Raw genomic sequence first — 18,906 nt, 5'->3', positions numbered from 1 at the left:
AATGCTATGTAAAAATGAGTTACTGCACATAATAATATGTCAAATTGAGTTACTACACATAATAATTTAATTGTCAGTTAGAATTATTGATTGATACTGTTAGTAAAAACGCAATGGGTCCATTTCGTTCACAGCAAGTTCTCTTTGCAAAAAGGACCTGTTTCGCGAAAAGGATCCAGTTAAACACTTTATATTAAAATAAATATTAAATAATATGTAAAATGAGCTACTACTCAGATTAAGTTCATTTATGAAATGAAAATATTGATTTATATTTTTGGTAAAAACGTAAACTGGGTCATGTTCGCGGACGGTTAATCCTGGTCGAGAAAAGGGTCGATTTTAACACTTTATATTAAAAAAAGGTATATTAACTACCAATGTAAAATGAGATACTACACAAAATAATTTCATTTACGAAATATAAATATTGACTGAAACTGTGAGCAAAAGCATCCTCAGTCCGTTTTGCAGACGGTAAGTCCTTTTTCGCGAAAAGAACCGGTCCTTTTACCGTTAAGGAGCCCTTTTTGCACTTTTTATCAAACTCCATGGATTGAACAAGAGTAGCTTCCCTTAGAAAATCTGTCTGGTGTACAAGACTATCTTTCAATGTTACTGATAATAAAGAGAGAACCATAGGTACAGTCTGGCTTCCTGACGCGGATTGCGCGAGAGGAAACGTTATCGATGCGAGATTTATAATTTATGCGGAGGACATGTTTTAAACAAAGAGACCTTGACTTTTTACAGCAATATTTAATTGCGTTTGCGCTTGTTAAGTATTGCATTCACCTAAAGGCAAAATATAGAGTCATATCTCCTCCTGCTTGATATGAGTGGAGAGAGTGTTGAATCTAAAGGTATGTGCAGGCTAGAAATTACTTCAAGACATTTTGCAGTAGCGAGTTCATGATGTACTGGGGATAACAGGCCAAATTAAAACGTTAATCTCAGGTTAATAAATATGGTATTTTTGAGAAGGTCAGAAGATCAGAAATAACAAATTAGTAAATAAAGTATACTCCTTTTCATGGTTTTTGCCCATAGCAAGTGCAAACAATTTGTTTTATTGCCTGTAAAAAAAAAGAATTTCCCCAAAAGTGAGCATTTTTTTTGTGGTGTAAAAAAGTTATATATATTGAAAACAAATCCAGTAATGGATTTTTTTTTGGGGTTATTTAATGATGCAGTCACTAGAGAATATAACCAGACTGTTCTTGAGTCATAATTTACAAATGTATGTGGTATATAAAATGAAATTTTGGGGAAATGTTAGTCCTACAATGTAAGACATGGCACATGTTTTTGTTTTTAGTGCTATGCCTTACTATCCAAATAACGGCCTTGTATAGTGTGTTCTGACGTCATTGACATCGGAATGAGTAATCAAAGTTTCAGGAACATCTCACACACTCTTCCACTAATTTATGTGTAATTACTATACTTATTGTGCTGACTTAATCCTGTCGGAATGAAAATGTGATACTAGCAAATGGATGCATGTTTATTTTACAGATTTGTTATGAAAAGAGAGAAGTATAATCTATTTGCTGCAAAAATTGAGAAATTTGTATGACTTAATTACGATGTGAACACTGACATGCACATGAAATAACTTGAGCACCAATATTATTGGAGATTTAATTCATGTGACAATAAATATTGAGAAGTTATTCAAGTCAAGTTGAAACTGTTTGGTAAGTTTGTTAGTTTTTCAAATGATTATTATATATTATGATCGTAAGTTGCACCAGGAGCAGTTTTTTATGATTGTAAAATGCATTTTTGTGTGAAGAGACTGCCAGTTTGGATATAAATTTGATTGTTAATTTACGTCTTGTTTCCATCATTTCAACTGGCTACCTTTTATGTTATCTGTTTTCACAGTAGGAAATGGTTTCAGTGATGTGGTGCTTAGGCCAACGTAGTAGTCCATGTGTGGCCTTCATGGTGATTTTGAGTTTGAGACCCATTCTAGTGGGTCCTTAATGAAACTGGATTTGCTTGGACAACCAATTTGACCACCAGCATCCATTGTGAAAATCTTGAAATTGACATTCCTTCTGAACTAAACATCATATCAGCATGGATTTTCATTCGTACATGAAGAATCTATTTGGTCCATCATGAAGATTGATCCAATCTGACATCCAATATGGCCACCATGTTAGGCATCTTTAAAATCTTCCAATTGGTAAACTGCCTGAATGGAAAGTCATATTGACATGTGGTTTTAGTCAGAAGTCATTTTTGGATGAATAGTTAGTCTAAGAAAAAGTGCAGTAGATCTACTGTCGAATATGTCTGGACATAGTAGACAGATTGAAAATCTTATTGCTACTTCTCTTAGATGGATCATCACATCAATGTGGGGCTTTCGCCAGAAGACATGTTTTATTTGCCCTACATAAAATTCTCATTATGATATCTAGTTGTTCCTGAACAAAAAAGGGTGCCAATCATACATCCAATGTCACAATGGCAGTTTTTAAAATCTCATCATTGCTCATCAGAAGATGGTTATGTTGACGTATGCTTTTAACCAAAAGACTTCTTACAATGTCTAAAAAAGGATCCTGAATGAAAATATTGTTGCATATATTGCTCAAGAATGTCAGAGGTGTTTTTGACATTCACCAGTTAAAAGGAAGGAAAGTTCATAACTTGGATTCTGGAAATTCTTTTCAGCCAGTAAAGCATAAGAGCCTTTGGGGGAATCTTGTATATAAAATGCTCATGGATGATTCCTTTACTTTGGAACCCAGAGAATGAAGAAGAAAAAAGTTATTTTATGAATCTTTCATTTTCTACATCCATTGGCTGCCAGTATGTTGTAAACTTTTTTTATTATACAGCAAACAAAGCATAAAAGTGTGCATTATTGACAAACTTTGCTGAAGTTTATCATGATGTAGAGGTTTGATGAGTGTCACTGCTCTAGTCTTAAAATAAGTAACAAGAAAGAGTGAAACAAGAAGATTTGTGTTTTTGAAAAATATAATTTGTCCCCAAAATATGGAGTGAAATAGTAAAAATAACATACAATATGGTGATTGAACTCCCAAAGATCATGTAATCGGAATGAGTTCCAAAGTTATTCCAAATTAGTATTGTACAGATCTATCAACAGTACAAAAAAAATCACTGATCAAATCCCAGAATGTCTTTAAATGAATTTGCAATGATCTATGACATATAAATACTAATAGTCTGCTATTATTCCAATTTGAATATTTTAAACACTGTTGTTCCAAAGAATGATTAAATTAAATGAATCATCTTGATATTTCGAAATCACTTGATTTGAAAACAGATCATGTTTTAAGAAATAAGTCAGTTTGGCCACTCACAAGAACTCATATCATTATTGGATCAATTGTTGTTTACCTGAACTATAGTTTATTTCAACCATTGAACTTTATGAATGAATCGACTCGGGGGACCCTGAGTGTCTGAGTTTTCTAAAGCGCTGTCCGTTACGGGTCACTGCCATCTCACCTCTTTCTGTGTGGGTTTGAGTCTAGGATTCAGCCAATGTGTGTATGTGAGAAAGCTTGCTAGTAGCTTCTCATGGGTTGGTGGTTCTTCCAGGGGTTTTCCCAGGTTCTTCCTCCACCATTAATACTGGCCGCCATGTATAGCCTATTGTGTGCTGAAAAATGGCATTAAACCCCACAAGAACAACAACACGTTTGACTCATCTTGAAGTGCAAACTTGCAATTGATGAGAAATTTAGTAGTTAAAATATTAACTAAATAACTCTTATACACTATGATAATGAATGATAATACATATAGATTACAGAACATGGGTTCTTTAAATTATCTTTATCTTTTGAATTTTCTGTGTTTATCAGATGTGTTTGTTTGCTTTTTTAGCATTTTTGTGTAAGAAAAGACTTGCAATTACCAATGTTGATTTCCAGTTCAAGAATTGAATCATATCATCATCTCATAATTAACAATATATTTAACTGGAATAATACTAGCCACATCTGATGTAAAATTGATAGTTTATTGTTGATCTTTCTTTTAACTATTGATAAAGAAATTTTAGTTATTACCATATTACCCCCCCCCCCCCCCCCCCCGTAACTAAAGTATTTATTATTCTGTGTATTATTATTATTATTACTGTTAATGATGACATACAATTATTGAAATTTTTTAAAAGAAACTGGTTTAAAATGTTTTGTCTCCTAGGTGGTGAAGGGATAGTCAATGTCCTTGATGATATCTTGGATGGCAACACTGGCGAAGATGAATTAACAGCAGATGTTGATGAGCACAGCAAAGGTCAGGACAGTAAGTTGGAATCAGATTTCTGAAATATGATTGGAAGGGAATGAGGTGTAATTTTAACAATTAACTCATTAACCATTGAGCCAAACAACACATAAAATAATTCTATTTTATGTACAGAAATTCCATGTGTCATCTCTTTTTTGAACTTAAACTACTGTGAATACTGTACACAGATGGGCATATTTTCCTTGCTCTTTACTTACCTTTCTTCCTTAGAATTCTCACTGAAAATTTAAAAACTAATAAAACATTTAACAAACCTTGAATTATGAACACTCTTGCTAACAATATTTATTTCCCAAACATTTAATGATTCTTCAAAAGATCTACATCATATAGTTTTAAACAATCCACACACAAATGAATATTACACTGAATACACATACTCATAATTTCCTGGTGTCAGTTTTGTTTACTGCATTTTCAACATCTTCCCCTCTTTTCACCATTCTTAGGATAGTGGCCTCCCATGTTTGTAGCTAGTGCTGCTATATCATTTTCATGGTAATAAACAATTTTGCCAGATTCATCTTAAAATCTATTTGCTTTTATCCGTCTGTTCTTGCTCTGCTTGACATGTTCAGATTCTCTGATATATGAATCCATTGGTGATGATGATTTGAAACAAAAACCAAAAAAAGTTACAACCACCATTTTTTGGCTGCTCTGTATGTATTGTACTGTGTTCTCAGCTGGTCTGCAGTGTCCACTCCATTCATGTTATTGTTGTACTCTGGCATGATAGATGGTGCTCTGATGTCCCTGACTTCCCCATTTCTGGATTTGCGCTGTGCTATCTTTTCTATGGCTGCTGGATCTTCTGCTGTTGATGAGTGTAGATGTGCTTCTTGTTCATCCAAACACGGGCTGTTAAATCCCCTCGCTGTACTGTTTTGATTTTCCCTTGAACCCTGGCGTCTCTTTTATTAAGATGCTGTATAGGATATCCACTTCTGTTAGATCTTACAGTTCTGTGTGCATTCATACCTTTCTTTAGAAGCCTCTTGAATAAATCTGGACTAATGAAATAATTGTCTACATTTACTATGTGGTTTCTTTTTCAGATCTTTTGTGTTAGGTCCATAACGACATGTGTTGCTAACCCATCTTCTGTAGTACTTACATCCTTACCAGTGTACACCTGAGATTCGTTGGTGTAGCCATTCATTGGGTCAGCCCTAATCCAGACCTTGATTCCATACTTTGTTGGCTTGGCTGGTAGATACTGGCAAAAAGCTAACCCACCTTGAAATTTTATTATGGTTTCATCTACACCTACAATTACACATCATTGTATATCTTTTCTATGTTATAGGTGTTGCCAAATGTTGTAAAGCCCTTAGAGCTTCTAAAGATTAGGCACTATACAAAGTCCTCATTATTATTATTATTTTGATGAGGATTGTAGTTTTCTAAGCAGCTGTTTTGAACAGTATCATACACTGGCCTCACATGATGCAGCTTGTCATGACCTGGTTGATGCCTGGGAAGATTACAATGACAATCATTTACTTTTTTTTCGGTGAGCACTCGTTCATCCCCAATTTCTCTGTTGTTCTCACGCATCATTTATGGGCATGACAAGAGTTAAAATCACTGAATATATTTTTTTTTTACTTGTACTTCATATTAGGTATAGATTTAACACTGAATATCCATTAGAAACAGGTCATGTAAGTGAAGTTAATAACAGTTTAAATACTTGTTTTCAAGCACTTTTTTATGGCACCACTAAAAATTTCCTTAACCTGATGTGGAGAAATAAAGTGAGAGAAAGAAACATAAATTGGGTCAGAATATGGAATATACAATACATAAGGTTGACATATTTCCAAAATGGGAAATAAAAAATAGGTCTAGTTGTGATATTGCCACAGTAGTGATAGCACTTTAAATTTTTGCTATTGATACATTTGAATTTATTCTTTATGATGCATGATTCTTAATCCACTAATGCAAATAACAGACCTGCCAACTCTTACAATTTTGCCGCAAGTCTTACGAAAATTACCCTTAAAATATGGACATACAGCATAAAAGCAAAAACCACAGGAAAATGATACTACCAAAAAAATCCGGAAAATTTGTGTTTGATTTGGTTCCAGGTTTCATATTAGAGGAGTGAAATTGGTCAAGAACCAGACCAACTTTACAGCAACATATCACAAACTTTAAACTGCACCTATTTGTTCATGTGAAGCATCTGCATGATCAAACTGTTGATCATAGAACTTTTTTAAAAATGGTGTCCAGCAAGCGATGCATGTTTTAAGATGAAATAGAAAATAAGCCTCTTGAAAAGTGTTAATAATTAACACAGGAAAAATAAAAAGGAGTATTCAGATTCTTGTGAATAAAAGCTGGCAGGGACACAGTTATGTTTATTGGACATCACATGCCAACTTGAGTATTTCTCGTGGTGGGAAATATGATTGCCGTCGCCATGTGAAATGGAAAAAGAATTTCCAGGAATAACATCAAGTTGAGAGACAGCAACAAGTCATTGAGCTGCATAGGGTTTGGAACTAAAATTTGTGCAACTGTACTAGTGGTAAATAAAGTCTGTGTGTACTTTACAAACGTTTCAGTTTAACATAATGTTTATCGTTGCTGCATGTTCCGAATGCCAAATATTTAATTACGTTTTCCAGCTTTACAAGAGCAGTTTATGATATTTTGTTACACCTTACTGAAAACTGGTCAAACTTACGGAAAAGAATCAACTGCCTTACTGAGACAGACTCGTCAGGGTTGGCTGGTCTGCAAATAAGCATAGTGAGCTTCATGGCACTCCATTTTGATTCTTTTGTAATTACTCCATGAGTCAACACTAAAAAACCCAACTATGGCAGGTCAATTTCATGCCTTCACCAGTACAAACTATACAGTGGTAACATTTCTTCTGGTATTTATTAGTGGCCTTGCTAGGTTTTAGGGGTGAAACGATAACACCTGTGCCACGTATCAATATCATAGCTGCCAACCCTCACGAATTTGGTGTGAATTTCATGACTTTTTCAGCGATTCATGAATTCACGCCATAAGACAAAAATTCACAAATTTTCCGATCCTCAATTATTTTAAATCTTTAATAAAATAACCGATTTTCCGTTAAGCGCTAGTCATGATATTCGCAGTTGCCGAAACGGTCCGGTACCGCTGGTCACGATATTAGTAGATCTACAGCCGATTAGTACAGTTGGCCCGGTCGCAAGCATTTTAGCCTATTTTAATCTATATGTATAAGAGTAGTTTTACAAATGCTTTTGAGAGAAACTGGGGCCTAACCGGAAATTTGCTCCGCACATGCATCAAAACACCGATTCGAGTTAACATTCAGCATCGCATGTAAGATTTTGAAAATGTCTTCCCCGCCAAGGAAAAAGAAATGTATTACTCAAAAAGTGAAGTTTAATTTGGAATATATCAAAAATTGGCCGTGCATTCTGCCGTTAAACATTGATATTCATTCATGCTCTTTGCACTCAGTGTGCCATCGCAGAGACGATGTGAGGAAGAATGTCGGTTGCAAAAAACACGTGGAAGTTGGGAAAATTAAGAATTCGCAGATTTCAGCTCTGGAATATTTTAAACCATTGGTGGAAGACCCGCAGGCTACCAACGCTTAAGCTTTATTTGTGAGTTTTCTTGTGTTGAACACAATCTACCTTTATCAGCTGGAGACCATGCTAAACATTTGTTCTGACATATGTTCCCGGACTCGAAAATCGCTTCCAAATTTTCCTGTGGAAGAACGAAAAATGCTGCAGCTCCTGTGCATTCCTCACAGCAACAGTGACAGTGAAAGAGTATTTGCTTTAGTGAGGAAAAATAAGACAGACCTCCGTAGCTGCAGAAAATTTGTCAGCAATATTAGTCCCCAAGATCAACCAGCAGGCAAGAAGTCGGAACTGTTTAGAAAACAAATTTACGATCAAGCAGTTGAGGAAGTTCAAGTCTGCCACAGTATCATGTCTTGATAAATAAATATTTCTGCATATATGTAGTGTTTTATTTTTATTTTGCGAACTTGATATAGTGTAGTATTGACGGTCGGAGTAGTCAGAGTGGACGGAGTTATTGTCATGGTATTATTCACGAATTCGTGTCCAAATTCACGACTTTTTATCCCAGTTTTCACTAATTGTGAGCCTGGAAGGTTGGCAGCTATGCAATATGATTAATGATGCACAGACTACAACGCTATGTAACATTATCAATACACATATCAACATTAGGGGGTTTTCATCATTTGGAAGGTCTGTCAGTAGCATGGTGATGCTATTTTTTGTGTTGACTTATAGGTTGTATTTCTGATATGCATATTGCAGAGAGACATAGACTTGTCATTGTTCATATGCTTATTCACATTATATAAAAAAAGAACATACAAACAGACTTTAGTGGTTTTAATTCAGCCTTTCATGCTATCCTATGTTGCTCTATTTGATCAGATCTAGGTCTCATTTTGGTTACCATGCCCTATTTTTGCACTGTTTGAGTGTTTTAAAAAGTCATATATCTTGTCTTCACTTAAATTTGGAAGGCATTACAGTAGTACCCCTCTTATAAGGCCACCCCTATTGCAGTAGGGAAGTGGTCTTATATAAAGTTATAATGAGGGTGACCTTTCTAGAGGGGGGTGACAATCGCGAATAGTAAATACATATGAAGAAAGTCACAAGTACATTTAATTCTAAAACATTTAATTCTAAAACATTTAATATTTTCATTAAAAAATCACATGCATGTTGTGAAATAAATGTAAAACAAACTGTTTCATCGTTTCAAAAGACTGTTATGAATAATAGTTTTAAAACTGTCTTTATAATTATGTTACAAATCACATCATCTGTCACTTTATTGGTAACAGTCTAAAAACCAAACCGGTCTCGTCACAATTAAAAGTATCCTTGCTGTCATATCCCCTGCATGTATCGTTTAATCTTTTGTTCCAATCTTCATTATTAACATCAGCTGATTCAACACTAAGGACAGAAGACTTAATATTGTGTCGCACTTGAAATCTGTGCAACCATCCGTTACTTGCGGTAAAGTCGTATATCCCAATTCAACTGACAAAATTGTTGCTTTTTTTGGTCATTCAAATCAGGATACAAACATATCCTGGCTCAGACAATCTTCCTTTCTCCGTCCATTTCACCTCCCCACTTCTGCAGAATTGTTTCCTTATCTTTCACAATATTGTTATCGGAGTCTTTCCGACATTAGTTTTATGCAAGGATCTTTGACCCCCCCCCCCCCACACACACCTGTCGGTCAGTTGAATTAATTTCACTTTCTCTTCTAAACTAAGAATTTTTCTTTTCCTCGATGACATGTTGATCTCTTTGCAGCAAGTTATTCTTGTTGCCAACTACAATACTGATAAAACAATTTTTAATGCATCGAAACAAATTGATGTGTGTTGATAAAGGAAGTGATCTTGTCACGTGATTCATTAGTAGCAGTCTGGTACCGTATTGTTTTTATACATTTTTTTTTTACACTGAGAGAAGCGAAAACTGTTGATGTGTACCATTAACATCACACAGATTTGACCTCGCAGCAGTTGGGATTTGTAATTTTGACAATTATTATCAGTAGTAATAGCCACTAATTATCAAAGTGAACAAGCTCAACATCTTACTAAGGGAAGCCATAAAGTCTATTAAACCATTTTCCTGCTGACTTGTGTATTGTACATCGATACTGCCACTTCTCAACTGTTACTACTGTTCAATAATTGTAATCTTAACAATTATCTGAGTTACTAAACCGGACAGGTTATGATAACACAGCAGTAAGGCTAATTTGATTACATGTACTTACCCTTTTGTATGGATTAAATTTCGAGTCTTTCTCTTCTTTATGGAAAAAATGTGGCTTCTCGTGAGGGGTAAATGATATAATATTAAACTTAGTGGTACATGTACCTTAGTCAACACTTCTTTCAATAACGAAAACCTGATATTGGGAAACATAAATCGGATTACTTAACACACGTTATGAATAAAATACCGGTTCAGGATACATATTAAAATAAAATGTGGCCACTTGTGAGGGGTAAATTTTATATTATTGCATTAATATGCTGGTCGCATTAGCCGGGTGGCCTTTCGCAGCGGGTACTTTTGAACACAAACTCATCGGTGCCAACGGATTCTGGCCGTAAGGAGCGGGGTTTCGCTGGTCAGGGGGTCCGTTCAAGAGGGGGACTACTGTATCTATAAAACAGAAGAAATTGCAAAGAAAATCCTATCTAGAAAGAGTCTGAGTAGGAGAGTGGAGATGGCTAACAGCCAGATCTAATCATATTGTATATTATTGTCCAAGCTGCTTCAGAATAATTCCTCCATTTTAGACTCCTTTCTGCTCATCATTCTTAGATTTAGGACCAAGAAAGGGCAAGTGGAGGGAGTCTGTGGATCCCTTTTGTCACTAGGTGGGAAGCAGTCACCCCTAGGGAGTCAAACTGTCTTTTAATAAGTCTTCCTCTTATTGTCTCAGTTGGTATTAGATTCAGCCTTTCTCAAAGGTTTGGTTGGACCTTTCGCATAGCTGCCAACCCTCACGAATTTGGCGTGAATTTCACGACTTTTTCAGTGATTCACATATTCACACTGCAAGCCAAAAATTCATGAATTCTCCAATTCTCAGTTATTTTAAATCTTTAATAAAATAACCGATTTCCCGTTAAGCGCTAGTTGTGATATTCGCAGTTGCCGAAATGGTCCTGTACAGCTGGTCGCAATATTAGTAAAGCTACATCTGATTAGTACAGTAGGCCTGGTTGCAAGCATTTTAGCCTGTTTTAATCTATATGTATAAGAGTAGTTTTGCAAATGCTTTTGAGAGAAACTGGGGCCTAACCAGAATTTTGCTTTTACCGTTCAGCATTGCATGTAAGATCTTGAAAATGTCTTCACCACCAAGGAAAAAGAAATGTATTGCTCAAAAAGTGAAGTTTAATTTTGAATATATCAAAAATTGGCTGTGCATTCTGCCATTAAACATTGATATACATCATGCTTTCTGCACACAGTATGTCAAAAATTTTAGTATTTGGCATGGTGGTAGAGACGATGTGAGGAAGCACATCGGTTGCAAAAAACAACACATAGCAGTTGGGAAAATTAAGAATTCGAAGATTTCACCTCTGGAATATTTTAAGACATCAGTGGAAGACCTGCAAGCTACCAACACTGGAGCATTATTTGTGAGTTTTCTTGTTGAACACAATCTACCTTTATCAGCTGGAGTCCATGGTAAACATTTGTTCTGACTAATGTTCCTGGACTCGAAAATCGCTTCCAAATTTTCTGTGGAAGAACCAGAAGTGCTGCAGCTCCTGTGCATTCCTCACAGCAGCAGTGACAGCAAAAGAGTACTTTCTCTAGTGAGGAAAAATAAGACAGACTTTAGGGCCTCCTATGCTGCAGAAAATTTGTCAGCAATTTTAGTCACCAAGATCAACCAGCAGGCAAGAAGTCTGTTTAGAAAACAAATTTATGATCAAGCAGTTGAGGAAGTTCAAGTCTGCCACAGTATCATGTCTTGATAAATAACCACAAGAACAAGTGAAGTTTATGTATATCATAATAAATAGAATGCAGATATATTTCTGCATATATGTAGTGTTTTAGTTTTATATTGCGATCTTGATATAGTGTAGTATTGATGGTCAGAGTGGATGGAGTTATTGTCTGGTATTTTTCACTAATTCATGTCCAAATTCACGTCCATTTATCCCTATTTTGACTAATTGTGAGCCTGGAAGGTTGGCAGCTATGCTTTTGGTTGATGCATGGGTCCTTGCCACAACAAGTTAGGGTTACAGTCTTTAGAGAACCCATTCTGTTCCAACAGTCTCAACTGGTAGGTAATCTCCCTTCTGAGGAATGATGCAGTAGAGAGTGTGAAGAACACCATAAGTTTGGAATTTTATTATCGGATTTTCTTTGGGTCAAAGAGAGGGTGAAAGTTTTGAAACATAATAAGTCATTCTTTTCAGAACAAAGTCCCTCTGGAACAGTGATTCAAGAAGGAGAAAATCGCTTCAATCAGGAATGTTATCAGGTCATTGTATTGGTTTTATAGATCTCCAGAATGCTTCTATTTACATTCTAGTATTTGCAGCCCACAGGAAATTTCTATGGTTTTGTATGGAACAAGAGATCTTTCAGATCTGGGCTAATCCCCAGAGTCTTCACCAGGGTGGTAGTTGTGATAGTGGCTTAATTAAGGTCCTTTGGGGTTTCCATCCTCCAGTATTTTGATGACTGGTGAATGGCTGGTATTCAGTCTGCTTGGAGACTATGATTAGACTAGTCCTATTCTTCGTTCCTGAGAAATGGGACTTTATTTATGTTGAGATGCATTTTCTCACCTGTCAATGAACAGTCTTTATTCCTCTCATCCGAATGTTACACATACTTTCTTAGTTAGACTGGACAAAAAGAAATATTTGTTTGTATCTACCAGTTTCTCATGCGACAGCAGATTTGGTACCCGAAAGAAGCTCCATGTCTAGCCCCTTCAATTGCTTCTTGCAAACTGGAGAACTTGCAAGGATCCCTTTGCACCTGAATCCCCACAGGATCAAAGTTTTATCACCATCTGAGTTGTTCTTAAATAAATCTGATTCCAAATCTGCCATCTAATATGTCCACTACAGAAACTAATTTTAAAATCTTGTTATTGCATGGGGTTCTTGTTTATTCTAGTCCTGCAATTATTACTTGGAGGGAATAATTGCCTTGTACTGGGTACTAGTGCCAGAATTGGTACAGCAGTGCAGTAATAGCAGGCAAGTATTACATAACCAAAATACCTTTTTTCTCTAGGCTGTTTATAAAACGGCATTCACAACAAGCTGCCAAATAACTGTGCCTTGAAAATCAGTGGACATTTCTAGTGAAGTCTAATGATAAAAGAAATAGCTCTTGTTGCGAATATATTTTTTTTTTTTACATAGGGCCTAGGCTACACATAGTTTGTTCTAAACACTGCCACCACTATCATTAAATATCAGATGGTGTGAGCAATGGAGGTAATGTCTGTACTGCAGACCCAGTGCCAATCATTCCTTAGACTTCAGTGATTTATTGAGATTAGCTTTCATGCCTCTTTCGTCATATGCATTGTGCCTGTCAGTAAGGTTCCAGTGGTGATGGCAAATCCTGTGGACAATGTTGTCATAGAAATAATGGAAAAATTATGACAGTGGCTAAAATCTCACTTGTTAATCTGTTGTAAGACAGTGTGGGCAGATTTCAGAAGGGAGTCGTGGAGTTGGATGATTCCATCTTGACAAAAAAGCTGTTATGTGGTTATCTTTCCTATAATATTGCCTTTATCTCCTATGTACAGATCAAACTTTCCAGTTAGATTTATGTATGAACTCTGTATAAAGTGTTGAAATAGTTGGGAAAATAAAATAACCCAACAACTGTAGTTATGGGCACCTTGTGTCCAGTGTCGGATATATCGGATTAGTCAGTGGTCATTGGAGCTTATTTTTTGGTCATGCCCTGTAAATGTAGCCATTTTTGGATTTGTTGTTGTTGTTGTAGGGTTTAACGCCATTTTTCTGCGCATGATAGGCTATACATGGCGGCCAGTATTAATGGTGGAGGAAGAACCCGGGAAAACCTCCGGAAAGAACCACCGACCCACGAGAAGCTACTGGCAGGCTTTCTCACATACCCACATTGGCTGAATCTGAGACTCAAACCCCCACAGACATGTGAAATGGCAGTGATTCATAACGGAGAGCGCTTTAGACCACTCGGGGCCCCCCATTTTAGGATTTCTTGTATGTATTGGAATTTGTGTACAAGAAGAGACAGAATGTCTAGTAAATTGTGGTTTCGCAAACTGTTCTTTTTAATGCCTTCTGTATTCATATTCATTTCAGGTAGACCAAAGACTGTCAAGATTGTCAAGAAAACTGCAAAAAACACAAATGACAGAAACAAAAAAAATATAGGTAAAGCAAAAATAACAAAGACAAATAAAGGAACAGTAAAAAAACGGATCTCCAAACCAAGACCAGAGCAGTCAAAAGGTGAGGAGAAATTGAAACCAGAAAGTATTACAACAGCAGAGATTGCAAAGAATGATAGTGTTTTAGAGACAACAGAAAGGAAGGGCGTTGAAAAGTCCAGTCCAAGGAAAAGTGCTTCATTGATAAAGGAGGGCAAGACAAAAGAACAACCAAAGTGTAAGTTTCATCTTGTATCAAGTAAATTTGTATTATCATTTGTTCCTTGCTACTTGGTTTAGATCATTAGTCATGTGCTGATTTCCTAATATATTATTGATCAAATTACCTGTATACAATTGAAAGACATTTGCCTCAAAATATAAACTGGATTTTAAAAAATTGGCCATGGTCAGTGGTTTAAAGATCTCGAGCCAAAAAATATGAAGGAAATATTGTCAAATTTTACAGCAATTTCATATAAAAAAAAATTTCTGGCTAGTGGCAATGGAGGGAATTTTCCTACTCTGACCACTAGGTCAGACTTGTAGGTCAGAAGAATTTTAAAAAATCTTGCAGACAAGAAGATATCCATTGAAATCTTGACAGCTCAAACATGTGTTACATGTACTATATACATCACTTCATTGTCTTGCTCAGTCATTGTAGAAAGCCTTGTTTTGTTTGCATCTGCATTTACTAGAATAGTAGATTTGAACAAAATATTTGGTTCTGTAGTACTTAAGGATTTTAATGGGTTTATTGTTTTTTGTTCAATATGCTTATAGCAAAAGACCAAGGCACTCCTAACAAGGTCAAGAAAAGAGAGAAAACAGAAAGAAAGGTGGTTAAAAAGGTTGTGAAGGAAGTAAAAAAGGAGAAGTCTGAGTTAGTAGAAACAAGAGAAAATGAGGATGAGGAAGGAGGAGAGGAAGAAGAGGAAAATTATGATGAAGATGAGAAAACAACAACAAAGGAGTCAGATCCAGGTATCAATCACAAAACATTCTCCAAGTGGGTGGAATTGGCTTTGTACAATTTGTTCTTTTTACATGGACCACAGTAACCAGTTTTGTTTGTGGAAAACATAGTATTTGTACTGACAATGTGCCAGTGAACAGTTAAATTTGTAAAATTGTTTGGTCCCTTTTTATTCAGTTTTTTTTAATAGTCAGAAGAGAATATATAATGTCTTTCACTATAGGAAACTGTTTCAGTGCAATTCAGTCTGTTAAATAATACATTAATGGATGACCTTAACCTAAATTAAAATGTACCATGTATAAGTACATATAAGGCTATTCAAACTGCAAGCAAAGAGATCCAGATCTGCCATAACATAATGTACCTGCTGAATAGGGTCTGTTATATTAGTTTTACTGATCACTCCTAATAAGCTTCACAGACCCAGACTGCGGGCGCATTATGCGATGGCAAATCTAGGTCTGTGCAGTTTGCAGTTGGACTCTTCTTGTAAGCGAATATATACGGTGTGTATTGGAGTTAACATACCAATGCAGGCATCTCTGCACATATGTGTAGAATAGACCTGTTTAATAGTGTGTGAAAAAGGCTTTGTCGTAAATGTAATGTATTAAATAGTAAGAAAAATTAAGCTCAGAAAGGCAAACCAGATTCATTACCCATTTTTCAGTTTACTTAAATCCACAGAAGTTGTCTAGGATACCAAGAAAACACAATACTTGTAGAGTCAAGCTTGTCAGCTAGTTACTGCATATACAGAGCTATCTGTAAGCATTTCATTACATCATGCACCCTCAAAAGCTATTTGATTATAAAAAAATCTTTTGTTGTCAAGAAAGATAAGAAGAAAAAGTATCAGAAAGTAACATCCTTATAGTCCGTATTTGATGTTAGCTGAAAAATGACATGAAACCATATAATAACTAAGTCAGTAAGGTTAATTCAATTAAATATTCATTGATTTGCCAAGAAATTAATTATTTATTATCCTCAAAAGGACTCCTTCATTTCTCACATGGAACCTCAATTTTCCCATCTGGACACCCATTCTAGATACCAAGGGTCCAGGACTCGGATTACAGAGAGCTCTGATATTATTACTTTCAGCAGAATAACTAATGTCTTGAGACTATTTTGACAGAGAAAGAATTGCTGGAATTTGTTAAGAATCAAGATGTACAAAGAAGTATGAAGGACCAGGATCTGCTAGAAATTCTTCAGGATTATGAACTGGAGAAAACACAGCTAGGTACAGTTGCCCTAGGATGATGCAGTTGTTCCTTTTTATTTATCACTCATTTGAGCAAAATATCTGCATGTTTTGTTTTTTTTGTTTGTTGTTGTTTTATTTGTTGTGATCCCACACAAAAAGTACCTGACAGGCAGTTACTGACAGTTGGCCTGTAGTTGAACCTTTCAACAGATCTTGTTCATCAAAAGTTTAATATTTTTCATGGCCTGAAGGAAATTTTCTGTTATGAGAAAGTCGTTGAAGCTACAGAGCTGTAAATGTAACTGCATTGGATCCTATGGCAACTGGACTTTGTTTTTGTCAGGACTATTCCATTTGAAGAAAAACTTGGGATCGCTGCAGATAGATGCCTTCAAATTTATGGGTAGCTATTCTGTGCTGAAATAAACAATTCTGCATGAATTTCTGCTTGAATATCTACCTTTAAATGTCTTTCATGGATCCTAAGTAAATTCAAAGGGAATATCCTTAAGTAGGTCTTGAAATGGTAATGTAATGAAAACTGATCTTGTGGTGTCATTGATACCTTTGCTATAAAAATAAACCACAATTGAATATGATTTTGTGTGTGCAACAAAAATGAGGGAAAAAATTATAAAGTTTTTATGATTGTATACAAATGGCATGTTAAAAATAGTTGGTGAAAGCAGTTAGCAAAATAATGTTGGTATTCGAGAGTTGAGGTGATCTTTGTGGTTTTTCTATAGTATATGAAGACTCTAGCATGATGTCTGTTGAAGAAGCGGATGAAAGTGATGAAAAACTCAATCTTAGCCTTGATCCAGATGATGCCGAGGACATGCGTGGAGAGCAACCCATTGCTGATGACCAAGATTATGATACTCGTAGTGAGGCAGGTGACAGTGCACATTCTGAAGAGGCAGCTTCTGAATATGGTACTACCTTATTCGGTGAAACCTATCTAAATGGACATTTGCAGTATAAATGACACCTGCTCTTAAAGGGATGTACATTAGCCCCATTTCAGAATTTCAGTTGCATATATATTCTATTTATAAAAGAACCCACCTGTTTATGGACATAAGCTCTTGTTCTGTACATATTTGGTAGCAAATATGTGAATATACTGTTTTAGCAAGAATTAATGCTGGTAGGACTTATCGATTCTTGAATAATTTAGTTGGCTGAAGATGTTAAAGCATCATTTATTTGGATTTGATCTGCTTTTTGAATTCTCTGATGCATTTAAATAACTTAGTCAAATAGGAAGTTAGCAAGTTTTGATTCATAGTGGTGTGACTATTTTTAAGACGTGAAAAAGTATCAGGCTTATTATGCTCATTATAACAGTGATCTGTTGAAAGGGTACACAGGGTTTGCACAATCTTGTAAAGTGCTTCAATTTTGCTGGTTACCTTGAGAAGTGCTCGAATTTGAGGTCAGCTCCAAAAATTGGTTGAAAAGTACCTAAAATGCCCAGTAGTCCTGAAAAGTGCTTGAATTTTGAAACACATTACATTTGATAATATTTTATTATTACTATAATTATCAAGAAAAAAGTATTTAAAAAGTCAGAATCCTAACTTCCTGGCATTGTACTTATGTGTTGGGTTGCTTACATATTCACTAAGTCTTGGTTGGGATGCTTATGTGCTTTAGTACTTAGCCTTTTTTGGAATTGTAAAGACATCCTGAATGGATGATTTTAGAATGCATGCTTTATTGAATGGGCTAATAAAAATGAAGTCTAGTACACTGTATTGGAAATGTATTTTCAAACATAATTGCCCAAAATGGATGAGGAAGCCAGGTAATAAAAATGGGTTGTGTTTGGCAAAAAGAAAAATCTAAAATAATCATATATGTGCTACCAGCAGAATATAAAACAGTTGAAAAAATTATTAAAAATGCAATATATTTCACCATACACTTAATGATCAATTGAAAATTAAAATGGTTCCATTTTTTATTATTTATCGATTTATCTGAACATGTGATCCTGAAATTCAAATGGTTTGTGCAGAAAATTAATGTTGTGGGTCGTGTGTTTGTAAAATTTAATGTAAAAACTTGTAAAGAAATCCCCTGCTACTTATTGTCTGCATATTTTATGTTCTAATGCATTTCATTATTTGGTAATTTTGCTGAGGTTAATAATTTGTAAAATAAAATGTCTACCAATTTGTAAATGTTGGCAAATAAAAATCGACTTAGAAAATAGGGTAATATTGTAATGATGTGAGATGCTTTTTGTTATGACCAAGACCCATGCATTTATCTGTTAGAGGGTCTTGTATCTGATATGGAGATTTTTTGACTACTCTAAAGATTGATTCGATTTTGATCAAGCTATGTCATTATGATCTTGGTAGATTATGATTATAAATGAATTTGATGCATATTTTATGTGACTTTC

General features: G+C 35.3%; 1 protein-coding gene across 5 annotated transcripts in view; it reads left to right on the top strand.

The window, feature by feature from the left end:
• The first annotated feature begins 656 nt into the window (after positions 1-656).
• LOC149807344 (YTH domain-containing protein 1-like) overlaps positions 657-18,906 on the top strand; it is an 83,520-nt gene continuing 65,270 nt past the window's right edge. For 3 of the 5 annotated variants that reach the window (XM_089965587.1, XM_089965597.1, XM_089965569.1), the window contains exons 1-5: positions 663-863; positions 4,207-4,308; positions 14,228-14,533; positions 15,082-15,282; positions 17,237-17,425. In XM_089965587.1, the coding sequence (XP_089821713.1) occupies positions 836-863; positions 4,207-4,308; positions 14,228-14,533; positions 15,082-15,282; positions 17,237-17,425 (826 nt within the window). In that variant the 5' untranslated portion in view covers positions 663-835. Of the gene's footprint in view, positions 864-4,206; positions 4,309-14,227; positions 14,534-15,081; positions 15,283-16,418; positions 16,527-17,236; positions 17,426-18,906 lie in introns of all 5 variants that reach the window. The other 2 variants (XM_089965606.1, XM_089965578.1) reach the window with 2 other exon arrangements.

This window comes from Sinohyriopsis cumingii, chromosome 1, assembly GCF_028554795.1.
Source record: "Sinohyriopsis cumingii isolate HCF-2022 chromosome 1, ASM2855479v2, whole genome shotgun sequence".
In the NCBI taxonomy this organism is placed as follows: Eukaryota; Metazoa; Mollusca; class Bivalvia; order Unionida; family Unionidae; genus Sinohyriopsis; species Sinohyriopsis cumingii.
Note: the sequence above shows the minus strand (reverse complement) of the source record. Positions and strands in the feature narration are given on the sequence as shown.